This window comes from Schistocerca serialis, chromosome 7 (genome assembly GCF_023864345.2).
Source record: "Schistocerca serialis cubense isolate TAMUIC-IGC-003099 chromosome 7, iqSchSeri2.2, whole genome shotgun sequence".
Classification (NCBI taxonomy): Eukaryota; Metazoa; Arthropoda; class Insecta; order Orthoptera; family Acrididae; genus Schistocerca; species Schistocerca serialis.
Window position 1 is genome coordinate 278,236,167 of NC_064644.1, and position 17,052 is coordinate 278,253,218.

Consider the following 17,052-nt stretch of genomic DNA (forward strand, 5'->3'; position numbering starts at 1 on the left):
TGTTCGAATACAATATATGTTCTAAAATCCTACTGCAAATCGACGTTAGTAATATAGGCCTGTAATTCAGCGGATTACTCCTACTTCCCTTTTTGGGTATTGGTGTGACTTGACCAATTTCCCAGTCTTTAGGTACGGATCTTTCTGTGAGCGAGGGGTTGTATATAATTGCTAAATATGGAGCTATTTTATCAGCATACTCTGAGAGGAACCTGTCTAGTATACAATCTGGACCGGAGGCCTTGCCTTTATTAAGTGATTTAAGCTGCTTTGCTGCACCGAGGATATCTACTTCTATGTTTCTCATCTTGGCAGTTGTTCTTCATTGGAATTCACGAATATTTACTTCGTCTTCTTTGATGAGAGAGTTTCTGAAAACCATGTTTGATAACTCTGCTTTAGTGGCACTGTCATCGGTGACTTCACCGTTGCTATCGCGCAGTGAAGGTATTGATTGCGTCTTTCCACTGTTGTGCTTTATGTATGACCATATCTCTTTGGGTTCTCTGCCAGATCTCGAGACAGAATTTCGTTGTGGAAATTATTAAAAGCATCTCGCATTGAAGTGCGCGCTATATTTCGAACTTCTGTAAAACTTTGGCAAACTTGGGGATTTTGCGTTCTTTTAAATTTGGCATGCTTTTTTCGTTGCTTCTGCAACAACGGTCTGACCCATTTTGTGTACCATGGGGGATCAGTACCATCACTTATTAATTTATGTTGTACATATCTCTCACCTGCTGTTGATACTATCTCTTTGAAAACATTCCACAACTTTTCTACACTTACATGATCAGATTGGAAGGAGTGAAGACTGTCTCTTAAAAAGGCGTTAAGAGCATTTTTATCAGCTTTTTTAAAATAGATATACTTTGCGTTTCTTTTTGATGGTTGTAGGTGTTACGGTATTCAGCCTAGCAGAAACTTCCTTGAGGACGCTAATCCCTGTATTCGTCACCCCACTCACTATTTGTCCAGGATTATTTGTTGCTAGAAGGTCAAGTATGCTTTCGCAACCATTTAAGCTTCGAGTGGGCTCATGAACTAATTGTTCTAAATAATTTTCTGAGAAATCATTCAGTACAATTTCCGATGATGTTTTATGCCTGCCGCCGGCTTTAAAAGTATAATTTTTCCAGCGTATCGAAGGTAGATTGAAGTCCCCAGCGACTATAATTGTATGAACGGGGTACTTATTTGAAATGAGACTCAAGTTTTCTTTGAACTGTTCAGCAACTATGTCTTCTGAGTCGGTGAGTCGGTAAAACGCTCCAATTAATAGTTTAGTCCGATTGTCAGGTATAACCCTCTACCCATACTATTTCACATGAACTATCTACTTCAATTTCGCTACAAGGCAAACTACCTCTGACAGCAATAAATACCCCGCCACCAATTGTATTTAATCTATCCTTTCTGAACACTGTTAGATCGTTTGAAAAAATTTCGGCTGAACTTATTTCCGGCGTTAGCCAGCTCTCAGTACCTACAACAATTTGAGCTTCAGTGCTTCTTATTAGATCTAGCAGCTCTGGTTCTTTCCCAACACAGCTACGATAATTTACAACTACAATACCAATCGTTTCTGCAACTACCTTACTGTGTTTTACCCGCCCACTTTTAGACGGACGCCCCTGCTGTGGGAAACACAGTCACTTGTGAGCTAGCGGTCTAACGTAACGGTGTCACTACGTTTTCGAACCAGGAAGAACGGAGCTGGATCTAGATTGAAAGCTACTCCAATGAATGGCGTCATTATGGGTCTCCACGAAAGTCGAAAATGCGTCATAGCCCCAATATGGTGAAAGTTATGGTGATTCTCCTGTACGACTGTGAGGGTGTTATCGTAATGCATTACGCTTCTCCACGGCAGACCGTCAGTGCACAGTATTACTGTTCGTTTTTGGAGCATCATCTGCGACCAGCTTTGCGAAAGAAGCGGTGACACTTTCTTCGTAAACCACCCACTATTTTTCACAACAATGTGGAAAAGCATACAGCGCCAGCTGTGTCTGCTCTGGTCGCTCGATGGGACTGGGACGTACTGTACTACCCACCATAATCACCGGATTTAAGTTCTTGTGACTTCCATTTGATTCCGAAGATGAAGGGACCACTTCGTGGCATTCGCTTCAGAACTGTTCCGGAGATTCGACAGGCAGTAGACCGCTCCATTCGCACCATCAACGGAACTGGCTCTGCTTACAGTATACTGCGCCTTCCACATCGCTGGCAACGGAGTTCTACACAACGTTGGTGACTACTTTGAAGGACCGTAACAGATGCAAATATGTAACTCTTTTGTATCGGTTGTGAATAAATAGTTGCCACTATTTAAGTTCGAACGTCGTACATGCATACTCCGTTTGATGAGTATTGCACTGTCGTATTGGTTTTGAAGTCTTCCTGTTATGAGTTTCATCTTTCAGTTTTTGGCGTCTATCACTCACTCCTCTATGGGTCTCTTGTACACTTATACGATCAATTTTGAGATATTTGCATAGGTCAGATAACAGTAACTTCTTAGAGCAAAAGAGTCCTTCAATGTTCATTGAAGTTATTTCGAAGAATGAACTTGAAGGAGGCAGATATGTATGTTGTGGTATTGCTACTTTCGCTTCGTGAACTCTGGTGGCAGATGGATTGGCTATCTGTGATGGTGCTCGGGGTATGCCCGAAAGATTTCCTTTAGATCAATTTTCTTGGAGGCTCGTTCTTTTCAACAAACAAACTTTAAAAAAAACGTTTTTTGGAATTTCTATTTTTACGTACTTTTGCCGTAATCATAACTGCGTCAATAAAGCAGTCTTAGCGGTCGACTGATATTGCATAGTAGCGCTGTCTGACTAATTAGTCTATTTCTCTTTCATTACTCCCTATTTTACTTTCTATCTTACTCGTCTGCCTTTTTCTGCCCATCTACCTACCTGTGAAGCCTATACGTCTTTATTACCAATGTTTTAATCATTTAATCGGTTGGACTATCTCTGTTCGCAAACGAATAACACGATGTAGATACTAGAGCTGTCTTAAATGTAACAGTGGTTATTATATCACGAAATTACTTTGTGCTACCGCGTCAGTACCTTATTCCAAGATGTAAGCAACCTCCTCTTCCATACCTACATGCGTGTTCAAACGAATATTGTTTAATGGTTATACATATGAGTTAATTACTGGTTAGAATCCATGTTCACTTTAACCGTTTCAAGACTATACTCATCACACTGGAATACTCTCTTTCAAATTCTGAAAGTGGTCGTAGTCAAATACAGGGAACGAAAGGCTGTGTACAGACACCAGACTGACATTTATAAGATTCGAGGGGCATGTAAGGGAAGCAGCGGCAGAGTTGGGAGTGAGACAGGGCTGTAGCGTATCCCTGGTGTTATTCAATCTGTGTACTGAGCAAGCAGTAAAGGAAACAAAAGAAAAATGTGGAGTAGGAATTAAAATTCATGGGGTAAAAATAAAAAATTTGAGGTTTGCCGACAACGCTGTAATTCTGACAGAGACAGCAAATGATGTGAAAGAGCAGTTGAACGGAACGGACAGTGTCTTGAATGGAGGATATGAGATGAACATCAACAAAAGCAGAAAGAGGGTAATGGAATGTAGTCAAATTAAATCATGTGATGCTGTGGGAATTAGATTATGAAATGAGACACTTAAAGTAGTAGATGAGTTTTGCTATTTGGGGAGCAAAATAACTGATGATTGTCGAAGTAGACAGGATATAAACTGTAGACTGGTTAAGGCAAGAAAAGCGTTTCTGAAGAAGAGAAATTAGTTAACATCGTTCATAGATTTAACTGTCAGGTAGTCTTTTCTGAAAGTATTTGTATGGAGTGCAGCCCTGTATGGAAGTGAAATATGGACGTTAAATAGTTTTGACGAGAAGAGAGTAGAAGCTTTCGAAGTGTGGTGCTACAAAAGAATGCTGAATATTAGACAGGTAGGGCCGGCCGCGGTGGCCATGCGGTTCTGGGCGCTGTAGTCCGGAACCGCGCGACTGCTACGGTCGCAGGTTCGAATCCTGCCTCGGGCATGGATGTGTGTGATGTCATTAGGTTAATTAGGTTTATGTAGTTCTAAGCTCCAGGTGACTGATGACCTCAGATGTTAAGACCCATAGTGCTCAGAGCCATTTAGACAGGTAGATCACGTAACTAATCAGGAAGTACTCAACAGAATTGGGAAGAAGAGGAATTTGTGACGCAACTTGAGTAGAGGAAGTGATCGGTTGGTAGGACACGTCCTGAGGCATCAAGGGATCACCAATTTAGTACTGGAGGGCAGCGTGGAGGGTAAAAATCGTAAAGGGACACCAAGAGATGAAAATTCTAATAACATTCAGAAGGATGTGGCTTGCAGTGGTTATACGGACACGAAGTACCCTGCACAGGATAGAGTATCAAAATCGATGTCTACAATCAAGGCACCGAAACATTTATTAATCTATTGGAAACACTAACTCACAGTAAAAAAGACAAGGAATAATAAATTTCGTGACGTATGGGAACAATATCAGCACTTATGAAAATGCCCAAGCTTTGGCTGCAGTATGCACTGGTAGCAATCAAAATGTATTCCGGGCCGGGACAGGATCGTTGATCTTCCACTGGATGCGAATGGTCGTGTTAACTACCTCGACTACCCTGACGTGCTCCACTGACTGACCGAAATTTCAAAGAGTCACTTCTGTCATCCATTTTCTACTCTCAAACAGGTACTGTGATGCCCTTACAGGATGAGACGTATGATTAGACGAAGCCCAGTTCTTAGGCATGAAAACCTAAACTGCAATGTCCGTGTTGTTGTAATTTACTTTGCAATGTCCTTCCAACAATTATGCATGCTTGTCTCAAAGAAGAAGCATTGAAGCGATCGACAGCCGTATGAAATACCAGAACAATATTTGCATGCAGTGAGTCCTGTACAGGAAGAGACGTATGATTATAGTCGAAACCCAGTTAGGCATGAAATACTGAACAACATACGTCTGTTGATAGCTGCAGTGCCTGTTCTTTCAGACATGCATTTATATCTGAAGGACATCGCAAAATACATCATTCAGATATAAGGACATTGCAAAGTACATTAAAATAACACAGGCACTGCAATTTAGATTTTCATGTCTAATAACTGGGCTTTGGCTTTAATCAGACGCCTCGTCCTATATGGGACTCACGGTGTCAGTGCGAGTGTAGGATGTGGACAAGAGTACTGGGTCAGTCCGGGGAGCATGATTCGGTGCACGTGGTGCTCAAGGTGTGCATCAAGCAGAAGATTCAGTTTGACTCCCAGCCCGGCACAACTTTTCATTGTCACTAATAGGTAGTATAGCCAAAGATTAGGCATATTCGCTAATGCGGATATGATTCTCGTATTTCATATGGCTGCCGATGACTGCAGTACCTGTTGCTTCAGACGTGCACGCTTGTCTGAAGGACCCAGGCATTTCAATTTAGTACTGAACGCCTAACAACTGGGCTTCGACTTTGAACACACTTCTCTTCCTGTATGGGACTCACAGCATCTGTGTGAGGAAGGCTGTAGGCGGCATCTAGGACACGGAACTTTGGGATGGCACCAGAAGTGTACTCGGACAGGCAAGACAGTCAAGGTCACAATACGCATTAAGCAGAAGTTATGGGTAGGAATCTTGGTGCAGCACAGATTTTCATTGTCACCAACATATAGTGCAGCCGAAATGTAGCTATATCAAAACAACACAGGATCTACTATTTAGTAGAATTTTATGACGAACGTTAGCCAAAAATGGTCTAACATAATCACAAGCTCACACTTGAGGTTGTATTCTTACACCTAAGAGCGTGAAAGTTTCTTATCTTGTCACTCCTTACCACTATGCTTCCAGTGCAGACACAACCCCATGATAGAAAGACTAGGTAGTCCTAATGTCGTGACTGACAGTAGCCAAGAAAATTGCCTAACATCATCACAAGCTCACGATTCAGGCAGTATTCCTACACGAAAGAGCAGGATTCTTGTCTGCTCCCTCCATTGGACTAGCTGTATACACAAATAAACACACACACACACACACACACACACACACACACACACACACACACACACACACACACACACATACACAAAGAAATATATCTGATAAGACTTCCCTTAAGATTTGTATATAAGAAGTAAGAACAAAAAGCTACCTCTCTTTTTGTCCCAAATCTTGAGCACTCTACCCTTTGAAATGCTTGATTGTAGAGATACTTTGTATTCCATGGGAGTTCTTCGAAGTGTCTCAGTGTCTTTGGCATTCTGTTTAGCAATTCGTTTGCTCGATACTGACTGCATTAGACATCAAAAACATATGAATATCGGATCTATATCTGCGTGATAGACAGTGTGACCCAACAAGAGCGTTCTGTACCACCTGAAAATTTCTGAGATGTGAAAATTTATCCCTTATTTTCCGTCTGTCCTCTTTCTTTCGGTTGTAACAGAGGGCAAGTTCCACAATCTCGTGGTGCCTCAATTTATAGCATGGCTGGAACTGCTTTACTTATCAGGTGGGTGTTTAATTTTTGGTACCAACATCAGCGAAGAGACATTGGCTCATGTGGCAACTGATTCTGTCATCAAGAAATATAGGTTTGATTTGCTTTCATCGCTGAAATTCTTTTCTGGCACGGGAGGTGTGAGCCATTGTCGGATATTATCTCTTCTACATACCACCAGCAAAGGAAAAATTGTTTCAATAAGCCTTCATTATCGCTTTGCTTGCTTTGACTTCTTTTAAGGGAGTGTGGGTTCCAAAATTAGACAACAACTCTACAGTTACAAAACTATAGTTCTATTCATGATTAGTGTCAGAGCACTTTATTTGAGACTTCGCAATCATGCTGAATTCATCGAAAGTCTAATGAACATATGTGTATGTGTGTCTGTGAAGCAAAAGTTGCGATACTTGACGAAATAATTGCAGTCTTTACGTTGCTGAAGAATTGTTACAGACATTTGGACATCACAGGAACGATTAAATGTCCCATAAGCATTGTAGAATAAATTATGTCCGGAAAACATATTAATTTGATTTAAAATACAGTATATTACTTTAGTGGAGGTAACATAGTGGCGCCGGCCGGTGTGGCCGTGCGGTTAAAGGCGCTTCGGTCTGGAACCGCGTGACCGCTACGTTCGCAGGTTCGAATCCTGCCTCGCGCATGGATGTATGTGATGTCCTTAGGTTAGTTAGGTTTAAGTAGTTCTAAGTTCTGGGGGACTTATGACCACAGATGTTGAGTCCCATAGTGCTCAGAGCCATTTGAACCATTTTTAACATTGTGGCGTTTGATATAAACACTGAACTTTTTGTTCAAAAATGGTTCAAATGGCTCTAAGCACTATGGGGCTTAACATCGGAGGTCATCACTCCCATAGACTTAGATCTACTTAAACCTAAGTAACTTAAGGACATCACACACATCCATGCCCGAGGCAGGATTCGAACCTGCGACCGTGCAGCAGTGTGGTGCCGACTGAAGCGCCTAGAACCGCTCGGCCTCAACGCCCGGTGAAATTTCTGTATTTGTTACAAATTTTTGCAGACCTTTTGGACTATGAGTGAATATGGTGTCACAGTACTATAGAACGACTTAGATGTGGTAAATAATTAATTTGATTTTGCGCTGTGCCTTACAGAAATCGAACTTTACGTATTCAGAATTGCTGCTTAACCTGTCAGTTCACGCTGTAATCATTGTATTTCTTTGTGTGTGTGTGTGTGTGTGTGTGTGTGTGTGTGTGTGTGTGTGTGTGTATGTGTGCATTTTACATTTTTCAATATTCGACCAGCGCCATCTTGATTACGTCATGCTTTCAATATCATTGCCTCTGGTTCTGGTATGCAGACATTCTGCACTAACAAATGCACTTTTCGTCATTTAAGTCCAATTCTGTTCATAAGTCCCACTGCCTTTCTTATTTGGATAAAATTCTGTACATAAATGAAATTGTGACACCTGATGGCATCAGATCACAAGTGTGGTATGAAAGAACTGCGACTAAAATGCTGCCTACTAATCACTGGAGTAGTTTATCGAATAGTATAACAGACCTAAATTAACATCTTTAGGAGATTCATCAGTTAATCTTTGTTTATATTTGCACGTGTTTGTCCTTACGATTCCCGGAATAAAGCTGTTCTATTTCTTTGTTAATATGCACGGTGTTCGGAAATTCGCATTACAGACTCCTAGGACCTGTAGAGGGGAGAGGATACATAACATTTTGAAGAGAAAACTATGCCTGAAATCGTACTATTTCTGTGCTGCAGCCGTTTGAAAATATGTCTGATACGTAGGTATTCAGCAGGTTAGTCACGGAGGGGCGTCGTTACGTTGAATCGGTTGATGTCAATTTTCATCTGTCCTACTTCTCTGACCTGGCTCGAACCTCATTCACGTGTTTGTGAGAGTTAAAGCAATATGGTTGATTATACGTCTGCAGAATTCATCGATATTAGCCATCTTAATAGCGAAGCTTACGGTAATGAAAGAGCTGCTTTCGCCTTTATCAAGATCATTCTCCACAACTTTATATTCCATCTGGTACCCTTTTGGCCACAATTATGCTATGGTTTCGAGAAATGGGTACCTTCATTGTCAGCAGGCATGACTGTGGTGTTCCAAAGAGAGGCTACACACCCGTAGTGGAAGACGTTGTACAGAATAACGTTGAAGAGAACCCGTCAACAAGGACAAGAGCAGTTTCATCGGCTGTTAATGAGTGTAACTCAAAAACAAGTGGGTCATCCGTAATCAATTACCGGTAAAAGTGATAGCGTTACCAACATGTTTTCAAATGGTTGTAGCGCGGAAACGGTACGTTTCCGGATATTGGTTCTAATGCAAAATATTACCTACTCACTCCCACCACGAGCCCTAAAATTCTGTAACGAAATTTTCGAACAACCTGTATGCAAGCGCCTGCCGTTGTGACCGAGCGGTTCTAGGCGCTTCAGTCCGGAGCCCCGCTGCTGCTACGGTCGCAGGTTCGAATCCTGCCACGGGCCTGGATGTGTGTGATGTCCTTAGGTTAGTCACATTTAAGTAGTTCTAAGCCTATGGGACTGATGACCTCAGATGTTAAGTCCCACAGTACTTAGAGCCATTTGAACCATTTTTGTAAGTAAGCATGTTATTATCTCGAGTGAAGCACTGCTTCATAGTTCCAGAATTCTATAATCTTTTGACTGCACCCTACGGTCGCACGTTCGAATTCTGCGTCGGGCATGGGTGTGTGTGATGTCCTTAGTTTAGTTAGGTTTTAAGTAGTTCGCCGCGCGGGATTAGCCGAGCGGTCTAAGGCGCTGCAGTCATGGGCTGTGCGACTGGTCTCGGCGGAGGTTCGAGTCCTCGCTCGGGCATGGGTGTGTGTGTTTGTCCTTAAGATAATTTATGTTAAGTAGTGTGTAAGCTTAGGGACTGAAGACCTTAGCAGTTAAGTCCCGTAAGATTTCACACACATTTGAACTTTTCCTTTTTTAAGTACTTCTAAATTCTAGGGAACTGATGACCTCAGATGTTAAGTGCCATAGTGCTCAGAGCCATTTGAACCATTTTTTTAACTGCATGTATCTGGAAAGAAATCGTTCCTTTCAGTGTGTCTCACACATTCGTCATGGCGATTTAGTTAATGACGCACTCGTTAATAAGACACTACTCTTCTCTCATTCATCAGAAATGCAATCACAAGCTGAGAAAATGTGCTAGTTTTAACAGGTTTTCTGTATACTTAGCAAGAAGGGAAAGTAAAGAACACACGAAGTCCATTGACATTTATAAGTGGAGGAACTGTTTAACATTTGGGACTACTTGATTGCAGTTGGGGCTGTACGCACACCCTATCTACGTCGACGGTGACTACCCGGCCGTGGTGCGGGAACGTGTAGACAACAACAGCAGAGCCGAGGGTCGACCCAGGTCTCGCCTACCCAGCTTCACGGAAGAGGAGAAGCAGGAAATCAGAGGTGGGTCACCCTGTGGCAGCCATCACTGGAGGGAAACATGTTCACCGCAACCTGTGTCGGCTGACCTCTAAGGATTACTGTTGCTTCACTTGAAGGAGAGGCACTTGAGTATTCACTTGTTTTTTTTTTTTTTTTTTTTTTTTTTTTACGCCTACTACTCATTGTTGTTGAAATTTTCAAAGGTAATGGCCACATTGAACTCATGTATGTGCGTTGTTACGCATCGTAATTTACCACCATACATATACTACTGATTTTTTGACATAGTTTCCTTTACTGGTAGTACGTGACGTGGTTGTTTGGTCCACTAGGAACAGCCGCACTGTACAAAACAATCCACATTCTTGTCATCGGCTGTTTTAATGTCAGCTGTTGGCCTCTGAAAGGAACTATATTTAGGCGATTGATTTTGTTAGTATCATCAAGTGTGCTCATGATCATTAACCACTCATCTCATGACGGTGGCTAAGACACAAAATTTTTCGTTCAGAAATTAAAATACATTTGGTGTACCTCAGTGCCTATTACTAACAACGACTACAAAACGAGGTCCACCAGGAAAGCAAGAGAGCAATAAGAGCCACCAAAATTTGAATTTTACAGAATTTTGAGGTTTGACTGAAATAATTTTTTTAAACTTCCCCTGTGGATGATTGTTGTTTTAAAATACAAACTTTGTAATGGACCTGATCTCAAAATGTCTTATTTCTACAAGATATTGTTAGGTCTGCTCTTCGTTTATGTGGAGCTAGTCTTTTCTAAAAACTACTTTGGACCCCTTTATTTAGCACATGGGTTACTTCAGAGTTTTCTCGTGCGTTTTTAGCGTAACTTTTCGGCGCATAATTCGATTGGTTTCTCCCTCCTGAATTTATCATGTCGTGTTTCACTATCAGTATAGTTCAAAGTTTATATCCTCACCTGCCACTATATAATTTTCGCAAAAATATCATTTACGCAGTGGACAAAGATTGCTAGTGTAAGCAGTCATAGTTATTTTGTATACGTGTTTGTCAAGAGCTGGAGGAGCGAATAGAAATTAGTTTCAAAATCTCTGTCTAATTGTGATTTAGTCCAGTTGATTTCTCTCTTATCCAACTACATAATCTTATCCAACTATATAATCTTGTGTTGCCATTTTGGAAGAACATGTTCGCTATAAATATTTGAAACATGAGCCTCATCTCCATCAGCATCTCTCCCTGTCATTAACTTCCTACATCCTATTTTCTCTACATATGCCAGCCACCTTCCGTTTACTTCCGTGAATATCATTCTAATCACCTACGATCATCAAATTTCCAGCAGATTTGAAAGATTTTATCAGTTGCACTTTATATTGACATAGTTTCGATTCGCGTACTCTTCAGCTCCTTGTAATATAGGCATGTGAACTCGTAAAACGATCTTTGGTTCTGGTTTAGTTTCAGTCCTCACAAAAGTAATTCACATAACGTGTTTCCACGCTGTCAACAACTTATTTATTCCTGTCGATACGAAAATCGACTACAACATTTTTATACTGTTGTTATTGCCCTGTATTTATCTGTTTAGAAATCAGATTTTTTTTTTCATTTTACGTCAGTAATCTCAGTCCATTAGAACTGTAACCTGCGCAGCTCTCTTTTTATATTCTACTCGTATTTCTCTGCAACTTCAAAATTGCTAATAATCCATGCTTCGAATAAAAGAAACTTAACTACGCTCTGTGACGTTGCGTCAGTCCCTCCTAAGCAGTCCCCAATGTGATATCGCAGTGGTGGGAGTCGTTTACCTTTCAGATTTACAAACACAATGGTCTTCGGGAGATTACTTTTGAATGCTGTATGCCCGGCGAATAGTGTTTAATTATTATTAATGCAGTTACTTCCATGGCATTTTGTCCTCATGCCGTTAGTCACTTCTGAGTGTTTCGCCTTGTGTAGTCATGTGACACCTCAAAGTCAACGTAGGCAACGGACGCTCTACTCCGTCCTAAGCCTTTTTTGACAAACCGGTTAGCAGAACGACCATGTCTTCTTGTACTGGAACTCTGCAGTCGGTGTGGCTGATGATTTTTACTCGAATACAAAACAGTGGCAGACGTCGAATTTCGGAAAAGAGGTCCTGTGTATTAGTGGTAAGAGACGCCGTTATTCGACAAGGAACAGATGCGAGACTACAAGACGCCAAATGATTCACTTTTATGTTTCCGATGCGAATGAGTTTTTTCGAATTTCGCAGGTTCATCGGACTTCTTTGGACTGAACGCGTATACGACATCGCTTGTCATGCCTGGAGAATCGGGTACCTCACCTTCGTTGGAACTCGACAGCGGAGTCATCAGGTTCTACAATGAGTCGTGGCCAGTGAGCTCTGCAATTTGGCTCAGGGTAAGGTTCAGATGGCGCCGTGTCTTTGAATATACCAGATGTAGCCTACTGTGTATCGAACATTATCTTAGCATCTCCTTCACTATCATCAAAGCAACATCCAAGGCTACGGTATAGGAACTAGCGATCCTGAACGGGAATCAAGACAAATATTATGACTATACAACTGACTGCAGCGTGGACATCACACAGGAGGTAAAGCCAACGTCCAAGCCGTCTTTGTAAGATGGCTACAGTCAGTGCCGATGTTTATTTCCCAACCTCTATGATTTACCGCCTTTCCGGCCATGCAGATTTCTGGAGGAAATAGGTTCATTGACATCCGGCACCCATGTTGTAGGTAGTCAGTTTCGTTTCCTTTCCCTTCTGGGAGGCATCTGTAGCCGTTTTATGACTATCTACAAACCTGCATTCCCTCTGAATTGCCATAGTTATCACCTAGTTTTCTACGATTAAGGGTCTAGTTTATCACCTTGCACTGACACTCCTATCGGAGTTTATTTACTTCCCCTTGTCGTTAATACTTCATTTAAATAATACATAAATAAGAGATGAGACAGTGGGTAACCCAGACGAAGCTGTTTGCAAAATTTTATCCACATTCACTGTGATGATGCGTCCTCAATATATGGTTCTAATTGCATTAAGGGAGGCCATTAGGACACCATTGTTCCTCAAGCTCAGCCACTAGTCATTTTCAGTGAGGTGACAATAGTCATGGGAAAGCGATATGTACATATACAGATGGCGGTAATATCCCAGGCGGGTACCTCAGGACTTGTGTGACTTCGGTGTAGTGGCACTGTGTGATACACTTATTTATAGGTTAACAAATGAGAGGGTCAGAAGCACAGGGGTAACAGTACATTGCTTGAAGTCTTAAAAAACCGTTGTTAAAGTTCACAGATTCCAGAGTTGTCTTGAGATTGTAAAATGGAGTATTTCGAGTAAATTAGACAAAAGGAGACATTGTAGCATTTTCCGTTTGCGTGCTGGAAGAAAAAGTCAATACAAATGAAAAGTTTTATATTACATTTCGTAAAAGTTTATATGCATTGGAACCCTTTGGCTCTCAGAATATCTTGAATTAAGAAGGATGTGATTTATATTTACTCTGTAATGCTTTATTATTGGTTGTTATCAATTCAGTTATCATGGAATTGATATCTAGAGCTATATCGGAACCCTTATGTCATGTTACATGAAAACTATGCCTTTTGTGATTCACAGTATGAAACATAATAAGAAAGAATACGTATTATCTCATTATTGAAAACCTATCGCGCCACCAGGTTCACGTCCATCTTCTAGTATATCATAAAAAGTTTAAGTGGATAACATACAACATTGAACTCGCTGCAATCCAACACAAATATAATGCATTTGTTGATACAGCATTTATAATAAGAAACAGTCTACTCATAATCTGATTCCATAAAGTCTCATCATCTAGTTTAAGTTCTGCAAGTGGATGATAATTTGTTGTTCTTGTCGGTTTTCCTCCTTCATGTTGAAGCGAAAGGAAGAATTCATGTTGTATAGACGGGGTTAATGGGAGCAAGTTCCGAAGATTATTTGATTTATGAAGCTTATGCTTTAGATATTGCTTGCACAGAGGAAACAAGATGACATTTGTGGGATTTGCCTTTTCTGTCAAGTTTTGTTTCACACAAATGCATAAGTATCTCTTTAGTGCTAATTGTTTCTGACATCTTGTAACAATTTTTCTTTTCGTTAACCAGAGAGTAACACCAAGTGAGATTCCACTTTCATCCATTTGTGACAACAATTTCACAACTACCGTGCACTGTATGCAATTCTTTCATTTTTGTGAGAAATATCACTTGTATCCCTTTGCTTCTGACAACACAAAAGTAGAATGGAGTTTTTGCCCTCTTTAAGTACATTTTGGTATTTATTGTTAAAGTATGAAGTTACACGATTCACCAGTACTGAGCCTGGATGGGTCTTAGGTTCCCAAATTGCGTTAGACACTTGTGCTTAGAGACACTTATAACAGCATAATTTAAACGACACATCCTGCTTCCTTTCTTTAACTAATGTCTTCTTCCTTTCAATAGTTGGAGAGTCGACATTTAATAATTTAGTAAAACTATTCCAAGAAATTCCAAAGCTGCTTTTTAGTGTTCATAGCTGATATTTCTTCGACTAAGAGATTTAACATTTTTCCACCCCCTATCATTTTGCCTTACTTTTCTTGGTACTACAATGTATACTTTATCTCCTTCGGCTTCGTCTTGCAGGTTTCCTTCATAGGTTCTATATACATCCAATCAGAAGATTGTGATAAGTTTTGCCATCCCTGGGCACAAGTAAGACTCCTTCAGTGATTTTGTTATGACTTATCAGCTCTATTCTTACATTTAATTCTCGCATTATTATTACTTCCTTCTGGTTACTTCCTTTGTTTACCATAGACTTTTCTTCACAACAATTTAGCTACCTGTCATTCAACTCGTCAGTAGGAACACATATTGTTATAATTGCAAACTTTTGTCTATTGATAATCACGTCAACTTGTAAGATGAAGTTATTGATCTATTCCTACAATTTAATGTTTCCTTTACAAATATTATTAATGGAAAATGTCGCTCTCTCTTTCATGTGCTACTGTACATACAGAAACAATAATTTTTAACTTTGTCTTTGTCTTCCTTAGAACTCATATACACACTATTACTTTTATAGTATCTTTAAAAACTTCTTCTGATTTAGTGGCGAACCCTTGTGTACTCCAAGTGACTGTAATCATTGTTCCTTGACATAGCAGCTGCGGTCTTCTGTTACATCAAAGACTGGACTGAGAGCTTTTGCATTCGACATTTTTCGCTGATGGAGTTCCATCAGTCACCAGCTTGGAGAATTTGGAAGTGAACTGTACTCCCTTGTCAAAACTGGCGATGGTTCCTCTACGCAGGCGTTCCTCTCCTTGTCAGCCGTCCAATTTGGAAGGAACGCTATAACTTTTTGTACTGCATTCCGCTTGCCTCACCTTTACTATTCGGCAAGCTAACACAAGCTTCTCCGACTGATGGTCTATTTCAATGGTATTGAGCCTCTCCATCAGACAGAAGGTAGCAATCCTTGGAGGGCATCATATATGGAAGAGAATATTTTCATGAGGACTGCATTGAGGAAGTAATTGTTTTATGATGATTTCAGACAGATAGTGATAATAGTGATACAGACTAGTTCGGGGAACCAAAATTAGAGAGCTGTATATTAGCAAAAGTAAACAATTGTTTTTAATACAAAGTAAATGACCTCTACATTATAATGCATTTCAGAAAGCTGGTTAGTTAGTTTGTTTCATGTACCATGGTTAATCTGCAAGATAAATCGTAATGATGTCAAAGGATTCATTTTACATTGACATCCCACATTAATATGTAGATATGGCTACATGCTGATTATTTCTAAGGTTTTCTTATCCCTCGCAAAGTGGTCCAATTATCAGAGTTGGAAGGAATAGTTCGAGAGATTGGACAGAGATATAAAGTCAGACACGAAACAAAAGCAATAGGTATCTGTCAATACAAACCTACTCTTTTTGGGACGACAACCGAGAGAGGTACTGTTGCGTGCAAGGATTTCAGTGAGACAAATCTTAAAGCACGTGACAAAACTTAATTTTATCTCAGTCATGTAGACAACAAACGGAATGCAGAACATGGAAATGCTTTATCCGGAATAACAAACGTAAGATCTAAAGTAAGCAAGAATATGATCAAGAGACGACTTGTTATTACCAATGAGCAAGGTATCATTTGAAATGTAAGTGTAATATAATGTTCGCTGTATTAGTCAGCCACTGTGGCAGAAACTATCCAATATCCATCATTCCCAAATGTTGTAGTAAGGCTCCACCGCAGTTTAAAGACAAGAATGTTCCCGGAGAAGACGACTAAAATATGAAGAACTGACGGAAAAGCATATGTTAGTAAGCAGGTGGGACATAAAAGATCAAGAATTATCCTAAAGCAGTTATATTAATGAATTAGGGTGGCAAAGGCAATTATGAAGTCCTGTAATTCTGTTAGTACAGGCGTCTCATGTTTTCAATAATTTTCCGAGCAATAAATTTACCGAGCAATTAGACTTTTACCAACAACTCAAGCAAATCGAATTTTTCCAAATTTTATGAATTGTTCATCACATGAAAAGTATCAAAACACATAACGAGTCTTAAGAAATCCGTTGAGAATTCACTGAGTACACAAAACATTGATGAAATGAATATGCTGTAAAGCCTACCAAAAGTTAGTGTGAATCAAAACCACTTAAAGCTCTTGACTGATATTAACAAAAATGCATGGAAGAGTACCACAGTAGGTGAACATTTCATACCTGCGTTATCGCAGGAAAGCATGATACTTCCAATTATGTTTATCGAAACTTTAAGAGGTGCAAGGGCTATGTTGATATAATAGACAGATAAAAATCGATGGCAAATAGTTGAAACAGTTTGCATGTCATCCTTGAAAACACCAAATACAGCAAGGAAATAAGCCAAATTCTAAGATCAAAACTTTCAGCTTGTCACAGATACACCATTACCATTTAAAATACTGTTTCTTTGTTGGTTCCCATTTCAACACTGAGCAGGCAAAATTTTGTCAAGTGACAAAGCCTTAAAATGAGATCCAAAATTTT

General features: G+C 40.2%; 1 protein-coding gene across 1 annotated transcript in view; it reads left to right on the plus strand.

Moving 5' to 3' along the window:
• LOC126413016 (myrosinase 1-like) overlaps nt 1-17,052 on the plus strand; it is a 210,660-nt gene that overhangs the window by 177,425 nt on the left and 16,183 nt on the right. Inside the window, exons 16-18 of the mRNA XM_050082909.1 lie at nt 5,223-5,230; nt 9,862-10,006; nt 12,230-12,378. Coding sequence (XP_049938866.1) covers nt 5,223-5,230; nt 9,862-10,006; nt 12,230-12,378 — 302 coding nt within the window. The remainder of the gene's footprint in view (nt 1-5,222; nt 5,231-9,861; nt 10,007-12,229; nt 12,379-17,052) is intronic.